The sequence below is a fragment of the Neodiprion lecontei genome, chromosome 2, assembly GCF_021901455.1.
Source record: "Neodiprion lecontei isolate iyNeoLeco1 chromosome 2, iyNeoLeco1.1, whole genome shotgun sequence".
NCBI classification, from domain to species: domain Eukaryota; kingdom Metazoa; phylum Arthropoda; class Insecta; order Hymenoptera; family Diprionidae; genus Neodiprion; species Neodiprion lecontei.
This window is the reverse complement of record NC_060261.1, coordinates 40,722,695-40,748,003: the sequence shown is the minus strand read 5'-3', so window position 1 is coordinate 40,748,003 and position 25,309 is coordinate 40,722,695. Positions and strand designations below refer to the sequence as shown.

Here is a 25,309-nt window from a genome sequence, read left to right as displayed (position 1 = left end):
AGGACTCAGCAGCGATGGCTTCGGGGCTTGCAATTTCTCGATAGAAAACGAGAACGGAATTTAAAAAATGAAAGAGAATTGTACGCTGCGAGAAGAAAGCCGCGCCAGGATAAAAATTTACGAAACGTAATTTCAGCAACGATATTATATTCGCCGAGGTTACGAGTGTCCGGAGGGCAAGAATGGACCGCTGACCACACCTTGCCTGTCAACGTTACCCGTTCTGTCAGTCCGACGATCTTATTTGGAGCAAACGAAAGTTGGCTTCCAGCTATCAGAGCAGGCTTCATTTTAAGCCCGGGATTTCAACTCAGCGTTATATATTCTTCTCATAGGTACGTTCGAGGCTGACCAGGAGCGTTTAAAAACATGGCCGACTGTCAGCTCGGCTAAAAATTGTCGAAGATAAGTGCACCTTGAGCTCTTAGCGCCGTTCCAACGTTCTGCGTCTACACGCGCACGTATCATGTATAAATCGAGAGGCAAATGAGCACAACGCAAGTTGTTGAACTTTGCCGACTTGACGTGTGCGCACGACGGATCTGCAGGTCCTCCTCTCAGATCGTAAAATGTGGAAATTTAAGACAGGCAAATATCCCACATCTGATCCGAGCATTGTGTCGTAATTTTTGATTATATAACCCAAACTCGTTAGATTAATGATACAGCCCACGATCGAAAGGTGCAGATACACTTTGCAAACGGGCTCAATTGCTGCACGCGTTGGCAAACCAGATACAAAAAGCAACAATTATACGTTTCCAATCACTTTCATATATCTGGTCCAGATATTTCTGCACTCGCACTTTTATTCTGATCTTACAACGCCAATTTTTTACTCTTTTTTGGCACCCCTCCTGCTTATCGTTGTTTTTCTCCTTATGGGATATTCCAAATCGGCAAGCACGAGACTCGTTATGCATCCGTTTATTGCTGGAATTTTACAGTGTACGTCTGATTGGTTGATCGATTTCTTTTTCTCATTTATATTGCGTAGCGGCCAACCTTGTTTGTTAATCGTATACGTAAGATATCCGGCTACAAATACTCGCTTGAATTACCGGGCTAGGCGTAAGTATTACAAAACAGGTTTACATATCAGATGACCATAAAATTTATTACAAAAACAAGAAACATGTGGGCGGCTCTCTTACGAGTGCTGCACTCAAACTTGCCGAATTTTTTCACCTTTCGCATGGATCATTTCCGAAATTTATTTGTCGAGTGTTACCTTTCTGTTACCTTCGACATTCATCCGAATCTCCATCAACTGCTTTATTACAACGAGTCGAGATAAAAATATCGTTTGGAATGCAGCTACTTGAAAAACTCGTTATTGCAAATTGGAAAACAATAATAACACTAACGAATACTAGATGCGTATAAAGGTTAAGCAGTAGGCAAATCGACGTCCATGTACTATCGGTGTAGCAATAACAGGTAATGGTAGGTAATGACGTATGCCTATCGTTAAGTTTCTTTTAAAATACATGTAGACACATAAAATGCTAACCAATGCACTGGCCGTTATATGCAGACATCCCGTGCATCACGACCGTGTAATTTTGACACCATATAATTCTACTGTGTAATAACGCCCAATTACATCTCGAAACCGGGTACTTAGTTATTCCACTACGGATGTCTTCAGGGAAGCTTTTACATCTAGCTTTTCCTACTTTTATATCTATCTATTGTTCTTTTATGACTTAGCTTCACGAATTTCTTCGAAACTAAAATCACGAAGTTAATTGACGTTTAAAGTCCGTCATTATTATAATACGTTTGAATATATGCAAGCATAATTGTGCGTATGCGTAAAGCTTTTCTCTGTTTTTTTTTTTTTTTTTAATTTACTTTCGAATCAGAGATGAAACAGGGGAAATGGTGAAAAATCATTCATTAATTTATATTCTTTATTCAGTAAAATATTATTATGTAAGAAGTAACCGTAAAGTAATGGCACGGTAATTATATTATAAGCACGATTCAACAGCGGTTGTAGAAAAACACAAAAAAAAAAAATACAGAAGAGGAAAAGAATATTTCTTCAGTATTACCAAACGTGCAAATACTCTCGTTATAAGCTGGACGTGAATTATCTGTCGAGTTGTCTTATAACGTTTATACTCATTGGTTTGATAACTATTATATGTTCATCAAAACGTTAATTTAATGTTTTGATGCATTTATAAATCTTTTCATAACTTTGTGTTATACTGAATTTCCTTACTCGCTAATGAAAAGCATAAATAAATTATTATCAGAGAGTATACGTGATATAATAGGTATAAGAGAAAAGGATTTCGTTAAACGTATCGTGAAGAAGGAATAAAAATTCAGCTACATTTATAAAAACGATAAAAAATAATCCTGTGAATAAAAAATTCGAAATGATCGTTAGGATTAGAGAGATAAAAAATCAGACGAGCGATTAATCCAATTTTGGACAATCGATACATATCAGCAAATGACCATCCAGAAGGCGGAAATTTATGCGAGAAAATGAGAATATCAAAGCGATAGATTAAAAAATAAACAAACAATTATCACTCTTTCAATTATGAGTATTTTAACGATGTTTCATGAATCTCCGAACAGAAGAAACAGAAATATTACTGAACCTTCGATGCAACTCAAACAAGTTTTTTCTTCTTCTATATATATATACAAATTTTGCACCAGATCACTGTAGTGCCGTACATCACTCGACAATCGCGGGACAAGTCTTATTACTTTTCCATATCTCTTTTGTGTCTCTTTTTTCTTTTTGTCCAAAAAATACGCTTGTCCCAATATATACAAATTCAGAAGAAATTGACGTAGAAACGTAAAATATTTACACTGCTCTATATAAGCATACAGATTTCTTCGTGTATATTATATGTATACCTATATGATACGCCTATATATTTATATATTATATATAAATGTTATTCAGTATACACGTTAAATACAAGGTTCAACTTTTTCGCTGTTATAGCTACGCGGCGTTCCAGCCGATAATTGCGAGCTACTTTCACCCACGGAACGTTGGACGTGTTCGCTCGCTGTCACCGTGTCTGGTTTGAATTGTCGCGGAATATTTAGTGCTGCGGTTGTAGAGAACGGGTCTCCGAAGAAGTGTATAAAAAGAGAGACAGTAATTCACAACGTTCGTTTTCTCGTTAACACAATGAAAGTTACAAGCTGTAAAACGGTACCAAGCATGACTTTGATCTCGATACCGCGATGAATAATTTTGCGAAAAATCTTCAAGCCGCGAAACCTTTCACTACGTAAATCGAATTCTAACCTGAACCTTGGATCTTGGGGTATAACGAACCGCGCAAAAGCGGCTCTTGTAATCACCGTGATGGGGGATTTCTTAAACGAGAAGATTGTCGTCCTGGCAAGCAGGTCCCGTGGTGGGCCAGTTGCAAGCACCGGCGGTGCTGTCGAAGCTGAGGTGAACCGGGCAGTTGAAGACGTGGAGTGTGAATTTCTGCTTCCACTCGTCGTAGTGGCAGGCGTAGAACTTGTTGCAGTACTTCGGATGGCGGAAAAGTCCGGCTCTGGCGCAGTCCGAGCCGCCCTGAAGAGTCTCGTCGTCGTTTCGCCATCCGCCTGGTCCGTACCGATCGAACGCGGCGCCTGCGCCGCCGATAGCATTTCCGATCGCTCCGGCGCTTCCGGAAGTCCTTCCACTCTTCCTTCTAACTCCTGCAGTGCGACCCACGGGAGCACCTTCCTTAACGAAGCCTTCTGGAGCGGCGACGAATTGGGTATCAGCGATGTCCGACGGGCTTCCGAGGCCCCCGTCATCAGGAACAACTATTACCGGACCGGAAGAACCACCGATCGTTGAGGGGGTCGAAACAGCCGGAAGGTAGGCGGTAGACGGCTTGCCGCGAGACCTGAAGACCTGCGGAGGCGCCGGAGTTGTTACGCCGAAGATGGCGGTCGCTGGAGTCCTTAAGGACGATGCGGAGGGTCCTGGAGTCGGGGATCTGTAATAACCGACGGATTGGCCGGGTTCGCGATCGGCTTCAAGGTCTACGTAAACGTCGGATTCGTCGTACTTCGACAGGTCAATCTTTCCCTTGTTGGATTTTATCAGGATGGATTTGGCGCCTGGACCACGAAGCGTCTCGAACGGATCCGACCTGCAGGTACATTGAGCGCCGAGTTTTCCCAGCAGAAGAGGGTGCAGGTCACTCAATTTCACGATCACTTTGCCCTTTCCTTCTTTCGTCGGTGTCTGCACCGTTGAGATTTCGTACGATGGAGCTTGCGAAGAGTAGTAGCCTGCACCTCTGTAACCGGATGAACCGCTCACTCTGCTCGAAGAGTACCTGCCGTAGGCATTTGAGCGAATATTAGAGTCCGGAGTCGTTGGTTCGTAGGAGGGCGACACCGTTGAGGATACGAAGACTGTCGGGGTGACGGTCGGCCTCTTGCCGAAGTCCTTGTAGCCGAAAGCTCCTGAGTTGTCGACACTTCCGATGCTCTCGTCACCGTATGAATTCGAAGTGTACTTGACGCTACCGCGTTCATAGTTGCCGATCAGTTTCTTGACCTCGTCTTGTGGGATATCTAAATTAGTCGGAGAGCCACCACGGCTACCTGTATAGTCGGGACTTGCGGTCGAAGAGACGAATTTCACCGCTGGCTTCGAGTATTGGTAACCTTGCGCTCCTGCAGAGGAGAAGGACGTGGACACGGAGCCGAATTCTTTCTGGTAAGTCGGTCGCTTCGCAGCCGGACGGGCAGGGATAGACGGTCTTTGGTACGAGCCATCAAAGTCTGGAGCAGATGTGCTGACCGTAGCGTATTTAACCTAAGTGAAAGGGAAACTGTTTTAGAAATCTGAAATTCGTGAATAGTATTCGATCGACAATCACCCCAAAACAATGGATTCGACTCACCTGTTGACCTCCGATGTTGTATTTTGGTTGCTGATGAATGGTCACTGAAGGAGTGACGGTGCTTGGAGAATTGTAGCTGAGCTGATTCGTTGGTTTTTCGTAAGTGTAGCCGTCCTCGGTGTTGGGAGTGGGTGTCGAGCCGAAGGGTATTTTCTGAAACACTGTACCAGGCTGCTGGTTGTCGATGTCAAATTTGTCGGACGTCAGACCGCTTACAGCTGAACTTGTTTCAAATCTGCTGTCCTTGTAGAAGTACTGACCGGTCGTGACAGCGACCGGAGCAGCTGTCGACGAAACGACGGTCTTATATCCGTTGTCGAAGACTGGTGCCAGACTGGAAACTGCAGCGGGTAGCTTGGCTGCCTCGAAGAGAGTCGTTTTGTAGACGTCCGCTGGTCTCGTAGCGAAAGCGATCGGGGCTGGGGTCGAGCTTACGGTGAATAGCTGCTGGTCACCTTCGCCAGAACCCTGATAAACAGGACTTTGAGTTGGTCGTTTGTATTTGTAGCCACCGGAGGCGGAGTTTCCAGTTGAGGAACCTGTGGTCTGATACGAAGGTTGCTTGTATCCACTGGAAGGCCGTCTGTAGCTGTAAGTGTTGACGACGGCTGGGGCGGCCGTGATTGGTGCCGACGTGACGACGGACGGAGTGTTGTACACTTCAATGTTCAAGTGTGGAGAGGCTGGTGTCGTGACGGTAAGAGGAGCAACGGGCTCCTGGTAGGTTACGGAGAACGGAGTTGGAGTCGAGGATGTTACACTTCCAGTGACAAACTGTACCGATGGCTTCGTGTAGCGGTAGCCAGATGATCCACCCGTTGATGCAGGGCCAAGATTGATCTTGGATGTGTCGATGTGACTCACGTCCGGTGCGACGGTCGACGTGACGTATGCGAGACTGTTAACGTCACTTCCGATCGAACCAACACCGGTGGAGTACCCCTTGCTCGATCCCTGACCCGTTGCGAAGGCTTGGCTGCCTATGTTCTGGTGGGTTGGTGATGGCGTAGGTCGACGGTATCCTGTGTTGGTAACGTACGATCCAGTGCCGCCAATTTGAGCGGTCGTGATACCGGTCTTGGTCGGTCCAGTCTTCGTGAATTGCTGGCTTGTGTGCCCATCATATCCGGCTATAGTATTTCCCAGGACTACGCCACTACTTCCCTCTATTCTTCCGCCTGAGACGATAGTGTCTGGCAAAGAAGCGTAAGTAGGATAACGATCTTGGAGCTCTTTTTCGGTGAACTTTGTAGTCGTGTAGCCGTTGTTGTATGTCACACTTCCGCGTCCTCCGTTATCATGGTATTCGTTCGTCTTGTAACCACTATCTTGACTGGAACTTACGCCCCCGTTAACGCTGAAGGCTCCACCCTTGTTGCCTGAAGAGGCACCAGTGTTGCCATAGTACGTGGTCGATCCTCTGACACCAGCAACATTCACTGTAGAGCCGCGGACGCCGGCTCCCTTATAGATCTGCCCATCAACGTAAGAACTAGGACCGGCATTACTTTGATAAACAACTCCAGGTGCAGCTGTTCCCGTGATGAATGTTCCAGGCGTGCTCTGACCATAAACGGTCTTCGTTACTCCATTGATGACATATCCTGGAGTCACAGAATTGGTCTCGACGTAACCAGGCGTGCTGGATCCTACGTAAGCCGAACCCTCATCTTCGTTGCCGGAAATGACAGTGCCCGAAGAGCCGTCGTGAGATAGAATTGTTCCTGCATGCACGTCACTCGTGACGAAACCACCTCGAATACCATTTCCATTGGTGTTGGAAGTCTTGGTGGACAAATGGCTGCTCGAGCTTCCTCCCTTGCCATGGTACGTCGTTGTTCCAGTGAAAATTCCTCCCTTGCCAACCTCGCTGACCGTACTGGACGAGCCAGTATCCACGTATCCGCTACTTCCATGGTTGCTTGACGTACCTCCACTGATACCGGTAACGTGGTCACCTTCGTAACCCACGCCATGGTATTCAGTGTTCGCTTCATTGACGAGGAAATTGCCGCTTCCGGTTACTCCGCCAGTATAACCTGATCCTGTTACGATGCCACTTGCACCCTCCGGTCCAGAAGATGAACCGTACGTTACGCTTGTCTTAATGCCGGAGCCTGTGACCGAGTATCCAGGGGTCACAGTTTGCAAGAAAATTTCTTGCGCTGGTGTTACCGGCTTTCTGGTACCGAAGACACTGTAGGCTGGATTGAGAGTTGTCAGAGGGGTGGAGTAGCCACTTTCAGAGCTCGAGACACTGGTGAACGCGTTTCCGGTTATGGGTCTGCTGGTGTACCCGCTTCCTGTGCTTCCGGTGACAACAACTGAACCGGAGTTGATTCCTTGACCGGTGTAGCCGCCAGCTCCGCTTCCGGTTGCCCCACTCACTACAATAGAACCTGAATTATGTCCTCCGTTCACCACATCTTGTGCGTCGAAGTCACTCTGTCCCGACGAGGTGTACCCCACGTTTTGTTGCCCAGCATATTCACTGGCTCCACTTCCACTAGTCTTGGTCAAGAACACCGAACCTGAACTTATTCCGCCGTTGACTACGTCCTGTTCATCGGAACCGCTGCTGCTGCCATGGTCTCCAGAGTAATCTCCAGCTGCTCCCGAAGAACTACCATAACCGGATCCTCCCGTCTGAACAGAAATGGAGAGTCCGTCTTTGCCAGACCCTCCATATTTGGTAGAAGAACTGAACCCGTTGTAGCCGCTATTTCCAGCAATGCTCGCGGTTTGTCCGACGGTCGAAACGTATCCGCTTCCCGTTGTTCCGGTTTGGTAAATTGAAGAGCCGGGTCTCTGCCCAATAGGCACCGGCTGTATTACGACTCCAGGTTTTCTGGATCCCCCATATGTCACGGTTGAAACGCCTTTACCAGGGTAGACGCCGTGGTCAGATCCACTTCCGGTTGATCCAGAGTATTTCGTACCAAATCCACCAGCTCCCGAGTATTCTGATCCGCTGCTGTCAGCTCCGCTATATCCAGAGCCAGATGTGATTCCAGAATCTGATGAGCTGGTTGAACCTGATCCCGTGTACCCGGTGTATGTGCTTCCTGTGTACCTCCCTGAAACAGCATTCCCAATATATTAATTTGAAACCCTTATCTTGGATTAGAAGCATATTTTTTTTGCCCGTAATGAGTGATGATCTTACCTTGGCCGGATACGTCAGTTCCAAATGTCGAGGATCCACTGTTTGCACCCGCGTATTTTGATCCATCACCTACGGATCCGGAATACGCGCTTCCATCTGATCCCGAATGTATAGATCCTGCACTGCCTGAACCAGAATACTTGGATCCTGTACTTCCTACGCCAGAGTATGCAGATCCTGTACTACCTGCTCCAGAATATTGAGATCCTATACCTCCTGCACCGGAGTATTCTGAGCCTACGTTTCCAGTGCCAGAGTATCTAGATCCTGTACTACCCACTCCAGAATATTGAGATCCTTCACCTCCGGTACCAGAGTATTCAGATCCTGCATCTTCAGTTTCGGAATGTCCATATCCTGCACCAGAATATTTAGATCCAAATTCAACACCTCCTGCTACAGCATGCCCAGATCCTGCTTCTCCTGCACCGGAATATACAGATCCTGCACCTCCCGCGCCTGAATATTTAGAACCGATACCTCCTACTCCAGAGTAGCTAGATCCTGCTCCTCCTGCACCAGAGTATTTACCTCCAGAAACAGAATATCCACCTGCTCCAATGCCAGTATATTTAGACCCTATATCTCCGGCACCAGAATATTTAGATCCTGCATCAGAGTGTTCAGAACCTGCAACTCCTGAATATCCAGTGCCAGTACTTCCCGCTCCAGAGTATTTAGATCCAGCACCATCTTCTCCAGAATATCCAAATCCCACTCCTTCCGCACCAGAATGTCCGCGTCCCGCACCTCCAGTACCAGAATAGCCAGAGCTTGCTCCTGAATTTGAATACTTCGATCCAGCACCTCCTGCTCCATATATTCCAGATCCTTCACCTCCTACTCCAAAATATTGAGATGCTCCTCCTGCGCCTGAATACTGGGATTTACCGCCTCCTGCTCCAGAATATTCAGATCCAGATCCCGCTGCGCCAGCATATTGAGATCGAAGGCCTGCTCCTCCGGAGTATCTTGATCCAGCTCCGCCGGTACTTCCTGCTGTAGAATATCCAGATCCCGCTCCTCCTGCACCAGAATACTGAGATCCCACGCCTCCTGCTCCAGAGTATCTAGATCCAGCTCCTCCGGCATTTCCTGCTCCAGAATATCCATATCCAGCTCCTCCCGCACCAAAATATTTTGATCCTGCTCCTGAACCTCCGTCATTTCCGGCTCCTCCTGCACCTCCTACGCCTCCAACACCTCCTTTACCTCCTATGCCTTCTCTGCCTCCTGCACCTCCTACGCCTCCAACACCTCCTTTACCTCCTATACCTCCTCTGCCTCCAGGGCCTCCTACGCCTCCTACGCCTCCCACGCCTCCCACACCTCCTATGCCTCCTTCACCTCCTGCACCCTCCGCACCAGAGTATCCTGATCCATCAGCTCCTTGTCCTGAATAACTCTGCCCCCTATATCTTCCATCCCCGGGATACTTAAGCCCTCTATTTGCCCCATCATATTGGCCAGATCCAGTTTCGGAATACCTCGATTCACTGGGATTAGATCCTTTGTATAGGGAACCGTCAAACTTTGATCCATACTGTCCACCTCTGCCTATGCCAGTACCAGAATAATCTCCATAGCCCGCATCTCCGTTACCCGAACCCTGTCCGTATCCTGCTCCGTGTCCTTGCTGCCTAATACCATATTCTCCTCCCCCGTACTCTGTCCTCGAGTATCCTGATGACCCACAGCCAGGTACAAGCCATGGCCATTCGCAGATCAGTTTCTGTTCGTCGAACACCAGGCCGAAGGGACAGCGGAATTCGTATGCCATCGGTTCTGGTTCACCTGTAAAAGACACGGTAATCGATCTGGTTAAATGAGTTACATTTTGACCCGATGCAATGGTTCTTGGTTACAGCCACGCACCTAAGTCAAAGCAGGCGAAGAACCATCTGCAGTTCTGAGGGTCAGCATAGTAACCGTCACGTTCAGGACACTGGAACCTAGCGCGAGGAACTGGGGCAATCTCACTACTTCCTGGACAGGGTGATCCTTCAGTCAGAGATCCAGGCCAGACGCAGACCTCGGTACGTTCATCGAATGCCAAACCAGCTGGGCAGTCAAATTCGAAAACGGAGAAGTCGTCGACTCCCTGATCGAACTTGACGCAACGGTAGAATCTATCGACGTGAGTGATAAAAATAAAATCAGTGTTTAGTCGGTGTGCTTTGAGTACGTCTTTTATTCTTTATTTCTTATTTATTTTAAGGCAGTTTACCTGTTACAACTCTTCGGATGCACAAAATATCCTTGTCTGGTACATATGAACTCGGTTTGCGTGTTCTCACGGATCGCATGGATTGCACCAGCCGTATCGACTACTCTGACGATCCTGTATCCGGAGGACTTGACGTGTCTCGATGTGGGGATTTCCATATGCTGAAAATCGAAATCCAAGGTACACCATACGTTTAACCTTTAATCTTGATAAGAAATAGTTGCATTCCGGCGTGCGATAATTTTTCGAATTGGCTACTCATATCTGCAACCACGGTACTCTTGTAGAAAATTCAAGTTTTGACAAACCGTTTGATTACTATCGGCAAACCTAGAAGTAGAGACCGTTCTCGCATTGAATAACCCGACAAAACAGTTTCAAGTAAATTTAGAGTATACCAAGTGAAGGTAAGACGGTCGGTAAGTTAGCGAGACCTCAACACTGCTAGTATTACTGGTCTGTGGTAACTATGCAGCAAACGATCAAGCGCGACTGAAGATTTACTCATAGGTGGAATTCTATCGCTTTTACTGAGAGTAAGTTCGTTTATACTGCTAGGATTGCTGGTTTCTGATAACGGTGCAGCAAACGATCAAGGGCGATTGAAGATATACTCATGAATGGAATTCTGTCGCTTGCACTGATCGTAAGTGCATTCGTGATTTGATACGATTGATCGCCAATTATTACTCACATGGATGTCATTCTCCAGCGAAGCCAAGACTGCGCCACGTGTCTTCCTTTTCATGTCCGTAAAGGAATGGTAAACCTCGTAGGTAATCGGCTTACCACAGTTATTCTTCTGATCATTCTCGACGTCGTGAATTCCCAGACCAGCAAGTTCCCGTAGCAAGACGTACTTGCCCTGAAAATGAGGAATTCCCACGGTTAATACCTAGAGAACGTAAAAACGATTGCTGCATTCTGGACTCCGAAATTAAAGCAGACCTTTATTCCGACCGAGGTCTTGTCCTCGAAGGCGATCCACGTGGAATCCTTGAAAGCGTAAGGGGCGGTCAGGTCCGTGTCCCTTTCGACGGTCCATTCACCCGCGCTCATCAAATCGCAGAGCTAAGAATCAAGACAGAAGTCAATTAGGAAATATTATTAATCACGTCATTAAATGCGGCACGTGCGGATGCTGAAGACCACGCGGTCTGACCGCCTTCAATTCATCTCAATCCCTAGAAAAGGAAAGAAAAAGATTCAAAGAGATGAAAAAAAAGGAAGAAAAAAGAAACAGACACTCGGAGTATACACTAGAACCGTACACCGGCACAAAACTGTGCCGAGTTCATGGACCACGACGCATGCCGCACGCGGAATACGTTCGACACACTTTGCAAAAGTTGACTCGCTACTATTCCTATATGCGCGTGTACATTGAGCCTTGGTCAATTGACCAAGACGTATTGCTGCATTTAAACATCCACCTACTCATGAGTAAAAAAGTGAGAAAAAAAAAATAGTAGAACGGCTTCTGTTCCCATTGATTAAAATTTCTGCAAACTGATAGTGAGAGGTGCGTGGGAATGGAACGAATCGGTAGTAAAGGTGAGGTAACCAACTTCCTGGCCGATGATACATGTGTGTGAAAAAAACTGTAAAACCCATTTCAACATCTTCGTTTCTACCTCTTTCTGGCTGATGACCGTTGGCTCTTTTTCTTCAGTCGGTGATCCTGGAATTGTCTTTTCCTTCGTTTTCAGGGTGAATTTGTAGGCGCTAGCTGGTACAGAAATGAGCAACTTCTTTTTCGGCACTCCCAAACCGCTGACCAGATCGACCAAGCTATCGGTGTTGAGCATATCGAAGATACCCATGAGTCGAGAAGGGTGGAAGGTGTTGGACGATTCAGTTTCGTCGAAGAGGTAGTTGGTCGACATAGTGAAGAGATCAACGTATCTGTGGGATAACAAAGCAAAAGGAAAAAATTATAAAATGCAAAAACCCTTTGCTTGTCACTACCATCAATTACTGATATTTTTCTCAAACGAGTCGACAAGCCCTTGCAAGTGAAAACTGTTTCCTTTCTGTTACGCGGTTACGCCATGAATTCAGTATAAATTTCGATAATTACGGTTTCACGTTTCTTCGTACGTGGTTTGAGTTCTAATTAACATCATGATGTGGCAAAGAGTCTCATCTTTCTATCCTTGAGCTAGATGCGTAACTGGAAATGCGATCCTTGCCATTTTTGCTCTAAAGGATGCTGCCTCAACTTCTACACGGGATGATCAGCAGAATGGAATTGGAGATGTGCTCGAAGGTATTTTGCGTAGCCATGTTTTACTTTCGTATTCACTTGTTGTGATATTGCGTCTACGTGCACATTGCCAGAATGTCGAGAATTCATGTGAAGACGATTTGATTCATCGATTTAGGCATGCCAACGAGTGTACAATTGATATAACTCTTACTTTCGATCACGTGTCAATATGACTGAATTAAGAATTAAATTTCACAATGTCAAACCCACTGGTTAATTGGCAATTCTCGTCAACTTCTCACGCTCGCCAATAAGTAGTATAAAACATGATTGCGTAGTTTATGTGGATTATCCAGAGTGTCTGTACAGTCTGAGAACTCCGTTCTAGAAGTGATTACATGCTCCATCACAGTTTTAATCTTGATTTAGTAACATTTGATGGTTATTTTTTGCACGAAAAAAGCGATCCTTGAATTGAAAATATTCGTTGCTCTTCAAGCAATTACGAAAAGTAAAAAAGCGTAGCGTCAACACGTGTCCACGTAATTACGGTGCCACGTGGAGAGAAGACGAGGTTTTTGCAACTGTCAGATTCATGCGTAACCATGATATTTGTCTTCGTTAGGTTTCCGCTGCTAGCGGTACGACCCCATCAATCCCGGGCCAGCCGGCCACGCTTAACTTTGATGTAATTGTGACTTTGCATGGGGTCCAGACGCCGCGGGCAGTTCTGGGTGTTCAAACGCCTCTTACTTTTGGCTTGTAGATTGCACGCTGCGAGGTATTCAAAATGACATGCAATCTCGACGTGGGGTGTAGCAAGTATTGTTCGTTCGTCAAGGTAGAAATGGAATAGTGAATAGAACGAGAAGCTAAGACCAATAACATGCTAACAAGTTACCAATACCAATAGATTGTATGAGATCAACTCGTGGTGCGTATGCTGAAAATCTTCGTTAATTCATTTGATCGATGATCAGAAATTTGGTTACAAGTACATATGATATCTTATTTATTCAAAATGTGGATCAATTTGCATTTGATCGAGCTGGAGTTGGAGCGTCGAGTGATTACATAGCGGAGAGTGGTCATTATACGGGATCAAAGGTCAATGATCAATGATATTGCGGGGCATTAATATTCAACTATGATAAAACGCGTGTTCTTACTTTGCCAAGGCCTTAATATCGTACTGCTTCGCAAGCTCCTCCGGTTTCGTTGGAAGCGCCAATAATATCCTCTTCTCGTTGGATTTCCTGGTCATCTCGTCCTTAAGTCCCTTGACGAAGTGGGTCAGACGTTCCTTGGACCCGGCAGTCATGTCGAGTTCGACTCCGTCCACCTGAACATGTGACAAAAAACACTCATTCGAACCCCGTAAAAATGTTTATAAATTTTCGTTCATCGGTCAGCCATGAATCTTTACGCATCTGTGTCCGTCAAGCTTGACGTGAGAAATCGCGAGACAGTTCGATGAGCACGCGTTCAGGATACCGTGGCGTTAAACGTCCGGCGGAAGTACCGTTAACTACGTACACCTCCTAGTTAAATGCACGTACAAGCTTCTCTTCGAGTTCCTCAAAGAAAGCAAAAACTGGACCATTCTCTCGCGTGCTTCGGAGCGCTGACCGCAGGTTGACTTTCATTTTCATTCCCTCGAGCCCCCGCGCTATCCGAGCACCAATCTCTTCTGCTGCGGCCAGAGCTATACCATCTCCGCAGGGCTAACGTCGTTCCTTTCAATCGATACTAATCAAACCACGCTTTCGGTTTTCTACCGTTACACATGCTCACTTGTGCCTATACGTGCACCCGGGTATAAAAACATGACGCGAGCAATTTGCTTGGCGCAAAAAAATCTTCACGTATGCGAATTGAACTTAAAAGTATACAGGATCCCGATTTCGTTGGTCCGCGTTCGTTTTTTCGCACGTATTATTTTCGGCTATGACACGCGGACCGGGTCGTCGACCGATTAATTGCGAGGGAATTTTGTGGCAAGCTCGTACGATCGTCACATTAGAATTCTTCATGTTCTTCTTGTTTTCTGTTGGTTCTCCTTTTGTTTTTTTTTTTTTTGGTTGTTCCTTTATCTTGATTTTTTACACACTTCTTTCACCTTAGCTGGTCCTGTCAATATGTCAACTTGTCGATAATTACCTGTGACAGAATATTGGCGAGGCGTCCCGACGCCGCCTGGCGCGTCGTTGCGGACGTCCTGAGAGAGCGTTGCGGGTCCGTCACGGATATGACGAACTGGAGAACAGGATTCGACTCCTTGAGGACCTTCTGGAGCTCCTCGATCCCTGAAACATGGCGTTAAAAACTGCAGGTTACGCACTTGTTCGTTTCGAATGTGTGATAATACAGGTACGGCGGATTGATTATTCATTCGGTATTCTGACACGGCCCGTAATTGGCTCCGCCCCAACCGAACGCGTACACATATTTAACGCCTTATCTAAAGATACTATCTAAATTCAAGTTTAGGTAACGAAGTCAAGACCAGGCGTTAGATAATATACGCTCCCGTCAATTTTTGACGTGTGTACAATTATCGTGCGTGCAGGAATACAGGCGCCTCTAATAATCGTTACAGGTATGCGTACAGCCTTGTACCTCTTATACCTACGTATGTCTGTAACCAAGGTACAGTTATCGTGATGTATACATAGTGAACGAAAAATCAACCAATAAGAATGAAAACTGGACAAACTGCTGCAATATCGTCGGCTCGTTACTGAAGAATGCAATTGAACACGCTGTTATTTTACTCGTGCAACACGATTATGTATAACAGAATAATATGTAGATCCAACCTGTAACATCGTACAGTATACTATACGATGCGCGAATTGCGTGCCACGTTCATTCATCCGTGTTTAACGCGCAAAACGCGCACAGTAATTTTTAATTTTCAATACGACTATGTGCACGTGAGATCTTGCGAAGTAAGTAGGTATTCGCTTTCGTTAATTGAAACATAAACGCTCGGTCATTTGTTTTGTAGGCTCGTTATGCGTGTGTGACGTGGGCAGGTATGTACAAGGTATTTTGCTCTGCACAATGCGTGTGAATCCTAAACGAGAAATTAACTAGCGTGACGATAACTGTTATTCTTATTATTTGTTTTTTATGCCTCTCATTTTGTAGAATTTTAATTTCCGAATACCTGGTTCAGCTCTATAATCTGTTGCTTATCGGAAACAACAACGAGCTGACTGTGTGGTTTTTGTTGTTTCTTTTTTTACTTTTTTTAAATTTACATTCCCAATCGTTTGTAACAAACGTATGAGAAAAAAGTTAATTGTTGAGATGATAAAGAGCGTACAGCTATCATGACAGTGTTATGAAGAGAAATAACGTACACATGCAATACATAAATTCCTCTTTTTTCTTTTTGTTTTTGATTCTTTTCTTTCTGCATATTACGTACAGCCCGACATGATGATGCTCGGAAATTTGTGCCTGTGCTCGGCTGCTTCGGGCAAGGACGACTTCATCTGTCGATTAAGAGATTTAGAATTTAGAATACTGTTGAGACGTGTTTTTTAATAGGTATCCGACACACCGAGATTAAAATCGTGCCGTCAAACTCTCGGTTTTATATATTTATTATAATCATTTTTACGCCTCTGTTTGACATTTGTTTTTCGCATAGTAATTCACGTCCTTGGTTGCTTTTTTTCCTAGCATTCTATTTTTCTGTTCTTCTTTCTTCCGATTTAATTCAGGTAAAAAAAACAATCTCACTCACGAAAAATTTACGGATATAGAATTCTGTGCCGGCTTTTCTTCTGCCCTTCTCTTGCTTGTTTCATCCGCTGTAATCACAATTTGAACCAGGATATTCTAGAACTATTGTTTCTATTTTACCAGCCTCCAACTCTACTTCGGATTTTATATCGAAAGTCACAAGGGTAAATCGATTGAATATAAAGAGCTTTTGGATAGCGTGTTATTACCGAAGATGAAAGTGATGTATCGAGTCGATCACCGGAGCTGGTTGACCTAGGCTGGCCCCTTTGGTATAACACGCGCAGCAGACTCGATGAAAAGTTGGAACCTCCAACGTTTGAAACGGATTTGTGCAATCGCCTCGAAGATATTTGGACCGGGGAAATTAGTTACGGATTGCCGTTACGTGGGAGCTGATTTTGATCGGGTGTCGACGGGTGTTCGCGAATGAGACGTTGAATAACGAGCCAACTTTATCATCGATATTTCATATCTAGGTCCATAAATGCCCTGACTGACCCAAATCAAGACACACGCCGATTTCAAACCGGACGAGGTCACGATTCTTAAGTAGCCGACGACGAGTGCAGGTTGCGAAATTGATACACGCCACCCACGAGTCTCCGTGCAGGCACGCATATATCCGCAATACGTAGACATACGTATGTATATACATACATTGATACGTAGGTGCGGATTTATCTGCATCCACAACCGACCGCCGATTCCACACGTGGCTGTATCTGCACACATGTACGAATTTCTATACCGCAATATTTGAATTGTCGTTCAGACGAATGTCGTTTTTATTCGTTTGTAACTTTCGTTCTCGTTTTTTCAGGGGTCAATCCGCTTGACATACAAGCACATCGTATAGACAATCATAAACGAAACTTTTCAACGACGATGCGGCATCCGCATGCAGGTAATTAACGAGCGCAAACGTCTTGAGAACCTGCAATGCGAAACCTTCGACGTGGGCGAATTCCGTTTTTGGTACATCTTATGTACAGCTTTCACTGCCTTCCAAATTGAATCGTGTACTTTTTGCACTGTTAGTAGGAAATGTTGATAACCTGGAGACTTAGCTTAAGAACGAGGAAGTGTGTGTTTTTTTTTTTTTTGTTTTTCTTTTTGCGAAATAAATTGAATTTCGCGTATACGGAATCAACGTCTTCCTACACGCGTCTATTTTGTAATTAACGTTTAAGCTTTTGGTTGAAGACATTGCGAATATTAATCATAGCTCAGAATACTGAGTGTCGAGGAAGAACCTCATCAACATCCAATTAGTCACACATCAGGCCAAACGAGCCATCTCCGTGCAGAGTTATGGAGCTAAAAAAAATCTTGGTCGAGAAAGTGTAACAAGTGGGGAATTCTTTGTGAAACCACACGCGGTTCAATTCCGTTTCTAATTCACGTCATCGTCGAAAATCCCGTCGCAACGTGTCAATTAATTCTGGACTGTCAACGCAGCGGGCGACATTAAAAAAAAATGCTCCAGCTTCACCGTAAACAAAATTAATGAGAAAACGAAAGTGATATAGCTATGCTGTTACCGCAGCCTAACGGATGTGATCAGAATTCAGATCAAAACTAAGATCGATATAAATATTCATATCTATAGCCGATTAAGAGAGTTTGTTCTGCGCAGTTATTATTATTATATGTCGATGAAAGGTACACGACTTTGATTCACCGTTACGTAAACTAATAGAGAAATCTTTTCGAGTACTTGACAGTTCGTTTTACGCGTATATTGCGATATTTTGTCGTTTGAAATTCTCAATTGCTGACAATTTTGCTAAAATTGTTATTAAAATCCATTTAACTTTGTCCAGGTAAAAAAATTTTCGATCAATGATCGGCTGTTTCAGTGTCGATTCGGACCTTTGTGCAATTTTTCCCCGTATATCTGTTTCCGAGCCAAGAATTATGCATGTGACAAGTGCAGCTGATATGCAATGTGCTGAAGAACGACTCGCAAAAAGAAAGAGTAAATAATTGTCCGTTCCACCTGTGTTTGCTCGTCTCGCTCGAGCCGCTTTTATCGTCCTCGACTGAGTCTCCATGTATACCGATAAAAAACGTTCACTTTGCGTGATATTTAAATGTATAAATATGCATACTTATGATTTTTCGACCGTTGAAGACTGTACATGCAGACTTCGTCGAGAGGATCCTTGCCGAGTAGAGAAATAAAATTTCAACAATGTGTTTTGCGGTAAGGCGGCCCTGTCTACGTTTAAAATATCTTTATTACACCTATTTCAGAATCAAGGAGGAACATCGATGCCATGACGATGTCACGCCTGTTGGAGAAATGAATATCACTCGTCGTTACGTCATCGATAAGAATCCCTGCGAATGGGAGTGACTTCATAATTACATGCCTGTGTCGGGAAAAACAGAAACATATCAATCCCAATAAGGGGTAAAAATCATCGAGAGTTAGAAATCACTTTATTCAGAAATCAGGTATGATCGCATAATTGAATGCATCAAAGTGCACTAATATCTAAGTGGAGAAATTCTCAACGATCCTTATGAGTTTACTTTTCGAGCCGTAGAAAAAATACCTAAATATCCGAAATTAAATTATCAAGTGATACTCAAAATAAGTGAAATGTCAACGTTCCGATTGCCGATTGCTCGAAAATATGACACAACCACGCCTTATGAAGTAATCTTGGCGAATGAAGCACGGACAAAATAATTTCGTACTAATTTGTATCACGCGATAAATCGACGCCCTGTTTTTCCTTGACAACGGAAGTCCGTGATCATATTCTCGTGCCTGTAGTTAATACTTACGAGTTAATCGTGATAATCTAATACTGAACGACCTTGAGCTTTGTTGGCTTAACGGTTCTCACGAGACGTCGTAACCAAGGTCCGGATGTGCAGAACTGGCTTAGGTTCTTGACCAATTCTAATTTCGCCTGTTTTATACTGTGAGAAAAACGGTTCCGAGTTTAGAAATGTTTTTTCGGTTTTCGTTTTTCTTTTGTTTTTTTTTTTTTTTACTATTTTTTCTTGTTACATTTTTGCAGAACCAAAAGTTTTAACCAACTATAAATTGCAGTCACGCTTAAAGCGGTTTTTCGTATCTCCACTCAATTGCGAAATTTTCATCAATCTCTGTCCTAATTGATGCTAATCCGGAGTTGGAAGATCACCAACATTTTTTTACAGCTTTGTAGGTTATTTGATACAAGTTTAAACAGCGCGCTATGACTATAGTCATAAGCATCGGTGGTTCAGTGGTAGAATGCTCGCCTGCCACGCGGGCGGCCCGGGTTCGATTCCCGGCCGATGCATAAATTTTTTATTTTATTTTTTGTTCCAACAGCCAGTGACGCAGGCTTACTAATTGTCGAGGAGAATCAATAAAAGGCTGTAAGAGCCACTTTTTAAGAAGCATACTTTTGGTTTAGAAAGTATGTGCGTGCTAAGGCCAATGTTTCCTGAATAAGAAAACTTGAAAGAATGGCGGTTAAAGTATTTTTTGATTCTCCCCTTGAATTGATATGCTCGGTGAAAACGGTCTGAATTCCTACTTCCACCTCACCAATCTCTAACTACTAATGCACTGATAAGGACGCGTTAATTAGATGTACGCAAAACGTAAACTGCGCTCACCGGCGAAAGTAAAATACACCACATCCATAAGTATAGGTAGGTACTTAAATGATTCAAAATACGTCAAAGAAACTTCCACGCTTTCCCTGTTTCCACTGATTAAAGGTGAAATTAATGACCGGTATAATTCAGCTAAATACGGATGTCTGAAAGATACGGTGTCGATGGTGGTTGATCTTATCAATCGGGGGAAAACTCATGGGGAAATTTTCCGAAGGATTGGACATGTGATTGGGAATAGGGAAAGTTTATTGGTAATGTATTTTCACGGTGGAATGAAAGTAACGATAATTGGTTGTGTGTAAATTCTGAGCGATATTACACGTCGGATTTCATAAATTTTGAATTTGTCTCGTCGAAGTGAAATTGTTGCGAGTATGCGAGTATCTTGAACGATAAAGTTCCACCATTTTTGCAGCTCTTAAAATGCACATTTCCTCCGATCATCTCTAATCGTGAAACGTGAAAAGTGCGCGCAGTGATTAGTTTCGAAATTCGAGTCGAGGCTTACCAGCGGTTGTGAGATTGTGGAGTTCATGTCCCTGGTGAACGAGCGTTGTACATTTGCAAATGACGTTTGCCAATTCTTCGGGGTCGTTGCTGGACGTGTAACACAGGATTTCCTTTCCCGGCGATGTTCTTTGCCTGGGGCATTCTGGAATATGCAGGTTAATAGACATATTATTTCACGATAATTTCAGTTCGAAAGTGTCTGAAAAGTTGTTACAGCTATTACGCTAATTGGTGCGTTACTAAATAACGTCGTATATTAAATAATATTGGCATCGTTATTGCCCTTCTTATTTTTCTCTCTGGTTCGAACGAATCGAAGGTGAAAACACCCGCAGCATCGATTAATCGATTACGCAGCAACCAATACACATGTTTTTTTCATCGCTTGAGATTAATACGTCTTCAACAATCTAGAAGAAGTACGTCGTGCGTTTTTGCATTGATTGAGCCTATGATTAATAAAATTCCGATTCGATGATGAACGCTTATGCAAATCATTTGTATTTAATATTCTGGAGTTTTGACTTACTGTTGACAAATCGGCAAAAAAAGAAAGAAAGAAAGAAAGGGGAAAGGGGAAATAATATTGGACAAAAAAACTAATCGCCCGTAGCACAATATGTTATACCGACGGTTTCGAGTTAACGTGCACCAGCAGCAACAACATTCCTTGATTAAATGAGAAATATTGAACGGTCATCGCGTCATTTGCTTACAGAGATTCGCAAGTGGAGTCAAGTCACTCGACTCTGATCGCGCAGCGATGCTTCCGACGATGAGCAAAGCTGAAATAACCGCGTTGAGATCATCGCCGCTATAACATTCGATATTACGGCTTCTGTAAGAGACGTTTACACAGACGAGCCATAAAGATTTGTTGTTTTTGATAAAATAAAAAATTTGCCAACGCAACACAGGAAGATGGATGAGAAGAATGAATAAAAAACTTGATGAAAAATAAACGAGAAAGGCCGGGAGTCCGGTCGTACCGATATATCATATCCATCGTTTAATCGTCGAAGAGCAATTATCGCGAGGCTTTAAATTATCCGCGCATCATCCAATTTTGCTGTTAACAAGCTATCATTACACCTGAGCTGCCTGTGTTCATAGAATATCAATTCAGCAGTCTCACTAGCCTTCGATAAAGTTCACAAACAGCTGACGCTGATTCACGTCTGCCGGCCAATATGGTCAGGTATTCGCGACCAGACGAGACTAGTATTTGTACAAAATCGTGTTACGGATTTTTGCTTTTCCTCTTCTATCCGTTTAATTTTATACCCGAAAATATTTGACTCGACGATTTAGAATTTTTTCGCCAAAAAATCCGACCGCATTTCAATTGATACTGGAAGAGTTAATTCAGGTATTGTAATTGGCGAAGGTAAGAAGAGTCAGGAGAAACTGTCGCGGTTAATTTTCGAAGATTAAATCGTCGGAGAAACAATTGTGGTTTGATATAGAATATATACTGTGGGCATGACTTTCTCTCCTGAGTAATTTCCGATCTGTGGTAACGAGTAGAGGTAAGTTTATAATCCGACCAAAATTGATTGTTTAGAATTTTGCCCGAAGCATCGATCCGAACCGCAATTATCTTTGGCACAATTATTATAACCAATACGGGAGCTTAGATGATTCGGTAACCGATCGAGATAATGAAGATTTAATGACGTCGCATCGAAAATCGTAACAATCGTAAAGAGTACAGCGATAAATTGGAAAAATCTTTTTCTTTTTTTTTTTTTTTTTTTGCAGGAAACTAAATTTCGACTCGTCAAAAAATTCAGAGCATGCAATCACGGCGATTATCAAATCGCTTCAAGTTTTTATCCGTACCTGATGACGACGTGTAACATGTAATCGTCGAGGGAAATGATGCCGCGTGATAATACAAAAAAGTGGCGGCTTGTCGGCACAACATCCGTAGAAAGTGAACTGCGCTGAGTGTTTTAAAGAAAGGGAAATGAATGGCTCCAGGAAATTTACGTTTAGACCCATATGCGGCACGCCTGCTACATTTCTTGATCTGTCTCTATGATTCCATTCATACGCGTCAGCGGTCAATGTGTCTGCAGGGAGTGGGTACTTCTATCTCGATCAACTTTCTTGGATCCAGATCAGACTCCGTGATTAAGACAACAATTATCTCCACATATACGGAGGTAAATGACTCATGTAACTTTTACATTGCTCAAACAGGATAATCGCGTCATTGTACCAGTTTCAGCTGATGCAGCATCTGTGTTATTCGAATTTTCTGCTAATGCAATTATCTCCGTAAATTCCTGTTCACGACGAAGATTATCTAGTTATTTCTGTGGTTTCAGTGAGAAAATGTGAGAAAAATTCTCTTTTACAACACTACCGAAAAGCAATAAAACTGTTGACATGTTTTACGGACATAAGAGAGAATAAACGGTACGATTGATTATACGATTCGTCCGTTTTATAAATTCGGAAAATTTCTGTGACGAATTTTCAACGACACGACAACATTAAAAAAAAAAAAAAAAACGTGAAGAGGCAAATGTCGGAATGTCGCGATCGGGGAAAATTTTTTCAAAGTCTATTATATTTCTGAATCGTTTTTGTACTTGCACGAGAAATAGAATCTGATCACGAGGAGTTCTTTATTCGAATAGCAATGCGACAGAACGAAGCATTGCGTAACGATTTGTGGTGACAATCGAGCCATTCTTCGATATCGATTCCATTCTTTTTTTTTTTTTATTAATATTTTCTTTTTCTTCTCATCGAGGCACTGAAAGCGACACCCGAAAGACGCGGAAGGATCAAGATTCCGCGATAGGTTCACGAGACTGGCGAGTATTTCCCTCGTGCCGAGACGTGTCAAACAATTCCGATGGCCGAACGGTGATCGTAGGTAAATGAAATTTATTTAACGAGATACGTAGATGGAGCTGTCCTTGTGTAAAGGCATCTGCTCCAGTTGCCGATGGCGCAACTTAACCTTAGAATTATGAGTAACTATCGTAAGATCACTGGATTACTATTAGCGGACCGAGATCGAGCCGAGAGGCGAGCCCAGCCAGGCGACTGGATCAGGAGCGCCGGAATAAGTGGCGTGAAATTTAAATTTCTTCAATTATGCTGTTGGCTGCTCGAGCCCGTTCCTCTGAATAGTTTGTACCACGCGCGTTCTTGGCACTTGGCCCCGTTTAATCTCGGCTTAAGGTGAAAAATCAGGTCAGACTTACTTTCAGCGTATCCAAGCGCGAGCAGCCCCAAAAGGGGTAGCAGCATCGACAACCTCATGTCGCTCCCTCACCCTCACTTCCGATGGTATCAGCCTCCGGTGCGTCACAACTTGAACCGAGTATTCCCAGAAATATACCCAGCGAAGCGTAAGATATGATCGATGGATCGTGGTCGGCGCACCTCCGACTCCTGATCCGATTTCGAGCTCGGAACGCGTTCGATGATAAAAAAATTAGCGTTAAGCTTCGGGGACGAAAGCGTCACCTCGTCGGATCGCGGTGGGCCTACAAAGGACCAACGATACTGATATTGAAATTCTGAATCCTGAACTCTGATTTACCGATGCAATTTGCGCTGGGCGCACGATCGTCGAGCTCGTCGAGGGTGTCGGGAGGAATCGCTCCACTGTTCTTCGGCGCACGATTCCGACTGAACCCACGGCGTCCCGGTGCCTCGGTAGTAAACCCTGACGGTCGGCCCGGACCAGGTGAAATGTTCGGTGATCGCGGCGCGTGGCCAGGGAGAGACAGGAGTGCGGTGTTCACCTGAGGTGGGGTGCTTTGCCCCAGATCGCGGTTCTCTCGCCGGGGGGAGAGGAGATTAAGGTTCAAAAATCGATACCCCAAGAACTTAAAGGCTGTCGTCGGCGTTGATCAACGGAGTCGCGGTGTCGCGAGATGAATGCCGGCATGGGCGATGACGGGGTCGTAAGCTCCGGACGGACGGTCTTCGCGTGATCTTCTCTCGATGCCGAGGTTCCGACTGGCTCACTAGCCACTGACACTCTGCTCGAAACGAATCCTGTTACCCAAGATTACACCGGTAGGTACAGCCCGTTTTCCGTACCGCTGCAACTGTTTATATCTATAGATGATCGACGATATATGCTAATCGCCGGTGACGGTCAACAAGGTCTTCTCCGTACGACCGCGTTATATGTATGTTATATAAATATGTGTGTGTGTGTGCGTGTGCGTATGCATATGTATAAGCGTACGCATCTCTCGATCTTCTGCCGGCTCCTCACCGTCTATTCAATGACGCGTACTTGCACCTCGAGCTGTTTATTCTGGCTTCCACAACGATTGTATAACTCATCTCGTGCTCACGATGCTCGATGATCGTCATAGGTGGATGACACTTCGAGCTCGGCTGCTGATCCTTACTTCTGTTGTACGCCTGACGACGAGATATCGAGTCCCGAAACGAGCGGATAGCGAGATATTGTGCACCATACGTTTCCACAAGAAACCAAGGGATCGAATCATCGAAATTAATCACAGCTTACAATTTTCTGTCTCGTCTCGTAGTTCGAATACCGCCGATTTAGATCGAGAGATTTACAGCTCGTGCTTGATCTCTGGTTTGCTACATCCATTTGCCACTGTGGAATCACTTGTCATTCGTATATGCAATGAGATAATTATGCGGTTCACCAACGGTCGCATCTGTGCCCGGGTTTGATGTAACGTTCGATGATGTGAGACCGAGTATCGACGCCGATGATTCTAGTGATTTCTTGGAAAGGAAAGCCGCGCGTTAATGAAACGACCGTGAATTACGTGATTATTTCGCCGTGTAAATATCGAGGCGGTGTAATTACTATCGAATAATGCACTAACAATATTATTAACGGAAAGGTCAAGCGATCGATAAAGTTTCTATACACGGAGAGACTT

General features: G+C 44.3%; 1 protein-coding gene, 2 long non-coding RNA genes and 1 other non-coding gene across 6 annotated transcripts in view; 3 read left to right on the top strand and 1 right to left on the bottom strand.

The window, feature by feature from the left end:
- Positions 1–1,902: 1,902 nt before the first annotated feature.
- LOC107226708 (mucin-19) lies at positions 1,903–24,440 on the bottom strand. 3 transcript variants are annotated; one of them, XM_046730262.1, is made up of 13 exons: positions 23,630–24,440; positions 20,404–20,547; positions 14,670–14,815; positions 13,679–13,851; positions 11,935–12,205; positions 11,249–11,371; positions 10,995–11,165; positions 10,301–10,461; positions 9,949–10,202; positions 8,520–9,867; positions 8,074–8,453; positions 4,908–7,984; positions 1,903–4,819 (listed from the first exon to the last, which is right to left on the bottom strand). In XM_046730262.1, the coding sequence occupies exons 1-13, from the start codon at positions 23,685–23,687 to the stop codon at positions 3,368–3,370; spliced, it is 7,758 nt and encodes a 2,585-aa protein (XP_046586218.1). In that variant the 5' UTR covers positions 23,688–24,440; the 3' UTR covers positions 1,903–3,367. The 3 variants fall into 3 exon arrangements, with proteins under 3 accessions (XP_046586218.1, XP_046586217.1, XP_046586215.1); XM_046730261.1 differs by having other exon boundaries at positions 8,074–9,867; positions 23,630–23,914; positions 23,971–24,440; XM_046730259.1 differs by having other exon boundaries at positions 8,074–9,867.
- Positions 10,370–25,309, top strand: part of LOC124292710 — a 33,929-nt gene continuing 18,989 nt past the window's right edge. Inside the window, exon 1 of the long non-coding RNA XR_006902608.1 lies at positions 10,370–10,480. This is a non-coding gene — a long non-coding RNA (uncharacterized LOC124292710). The remainder of the gene's footprint in view (positions 10,481–25,309) is intronic.
- Positions 16,731–17,580, top strand: LOC124292712. Its single transcript, XR_006902611.1, has 2 exons — positions 16,731–17,000; positions 17,089–17,580. It is a non-coding gene; the product is annotated as an uncharacterized LOC124292712 (long non-coding RNA).
- Trnag-gcc lies at positions 19,500–19,570 on the top strand. The gene has a single exon. It is a non-coding gene; the product is annotated as a tRNA-Gly (tRNA).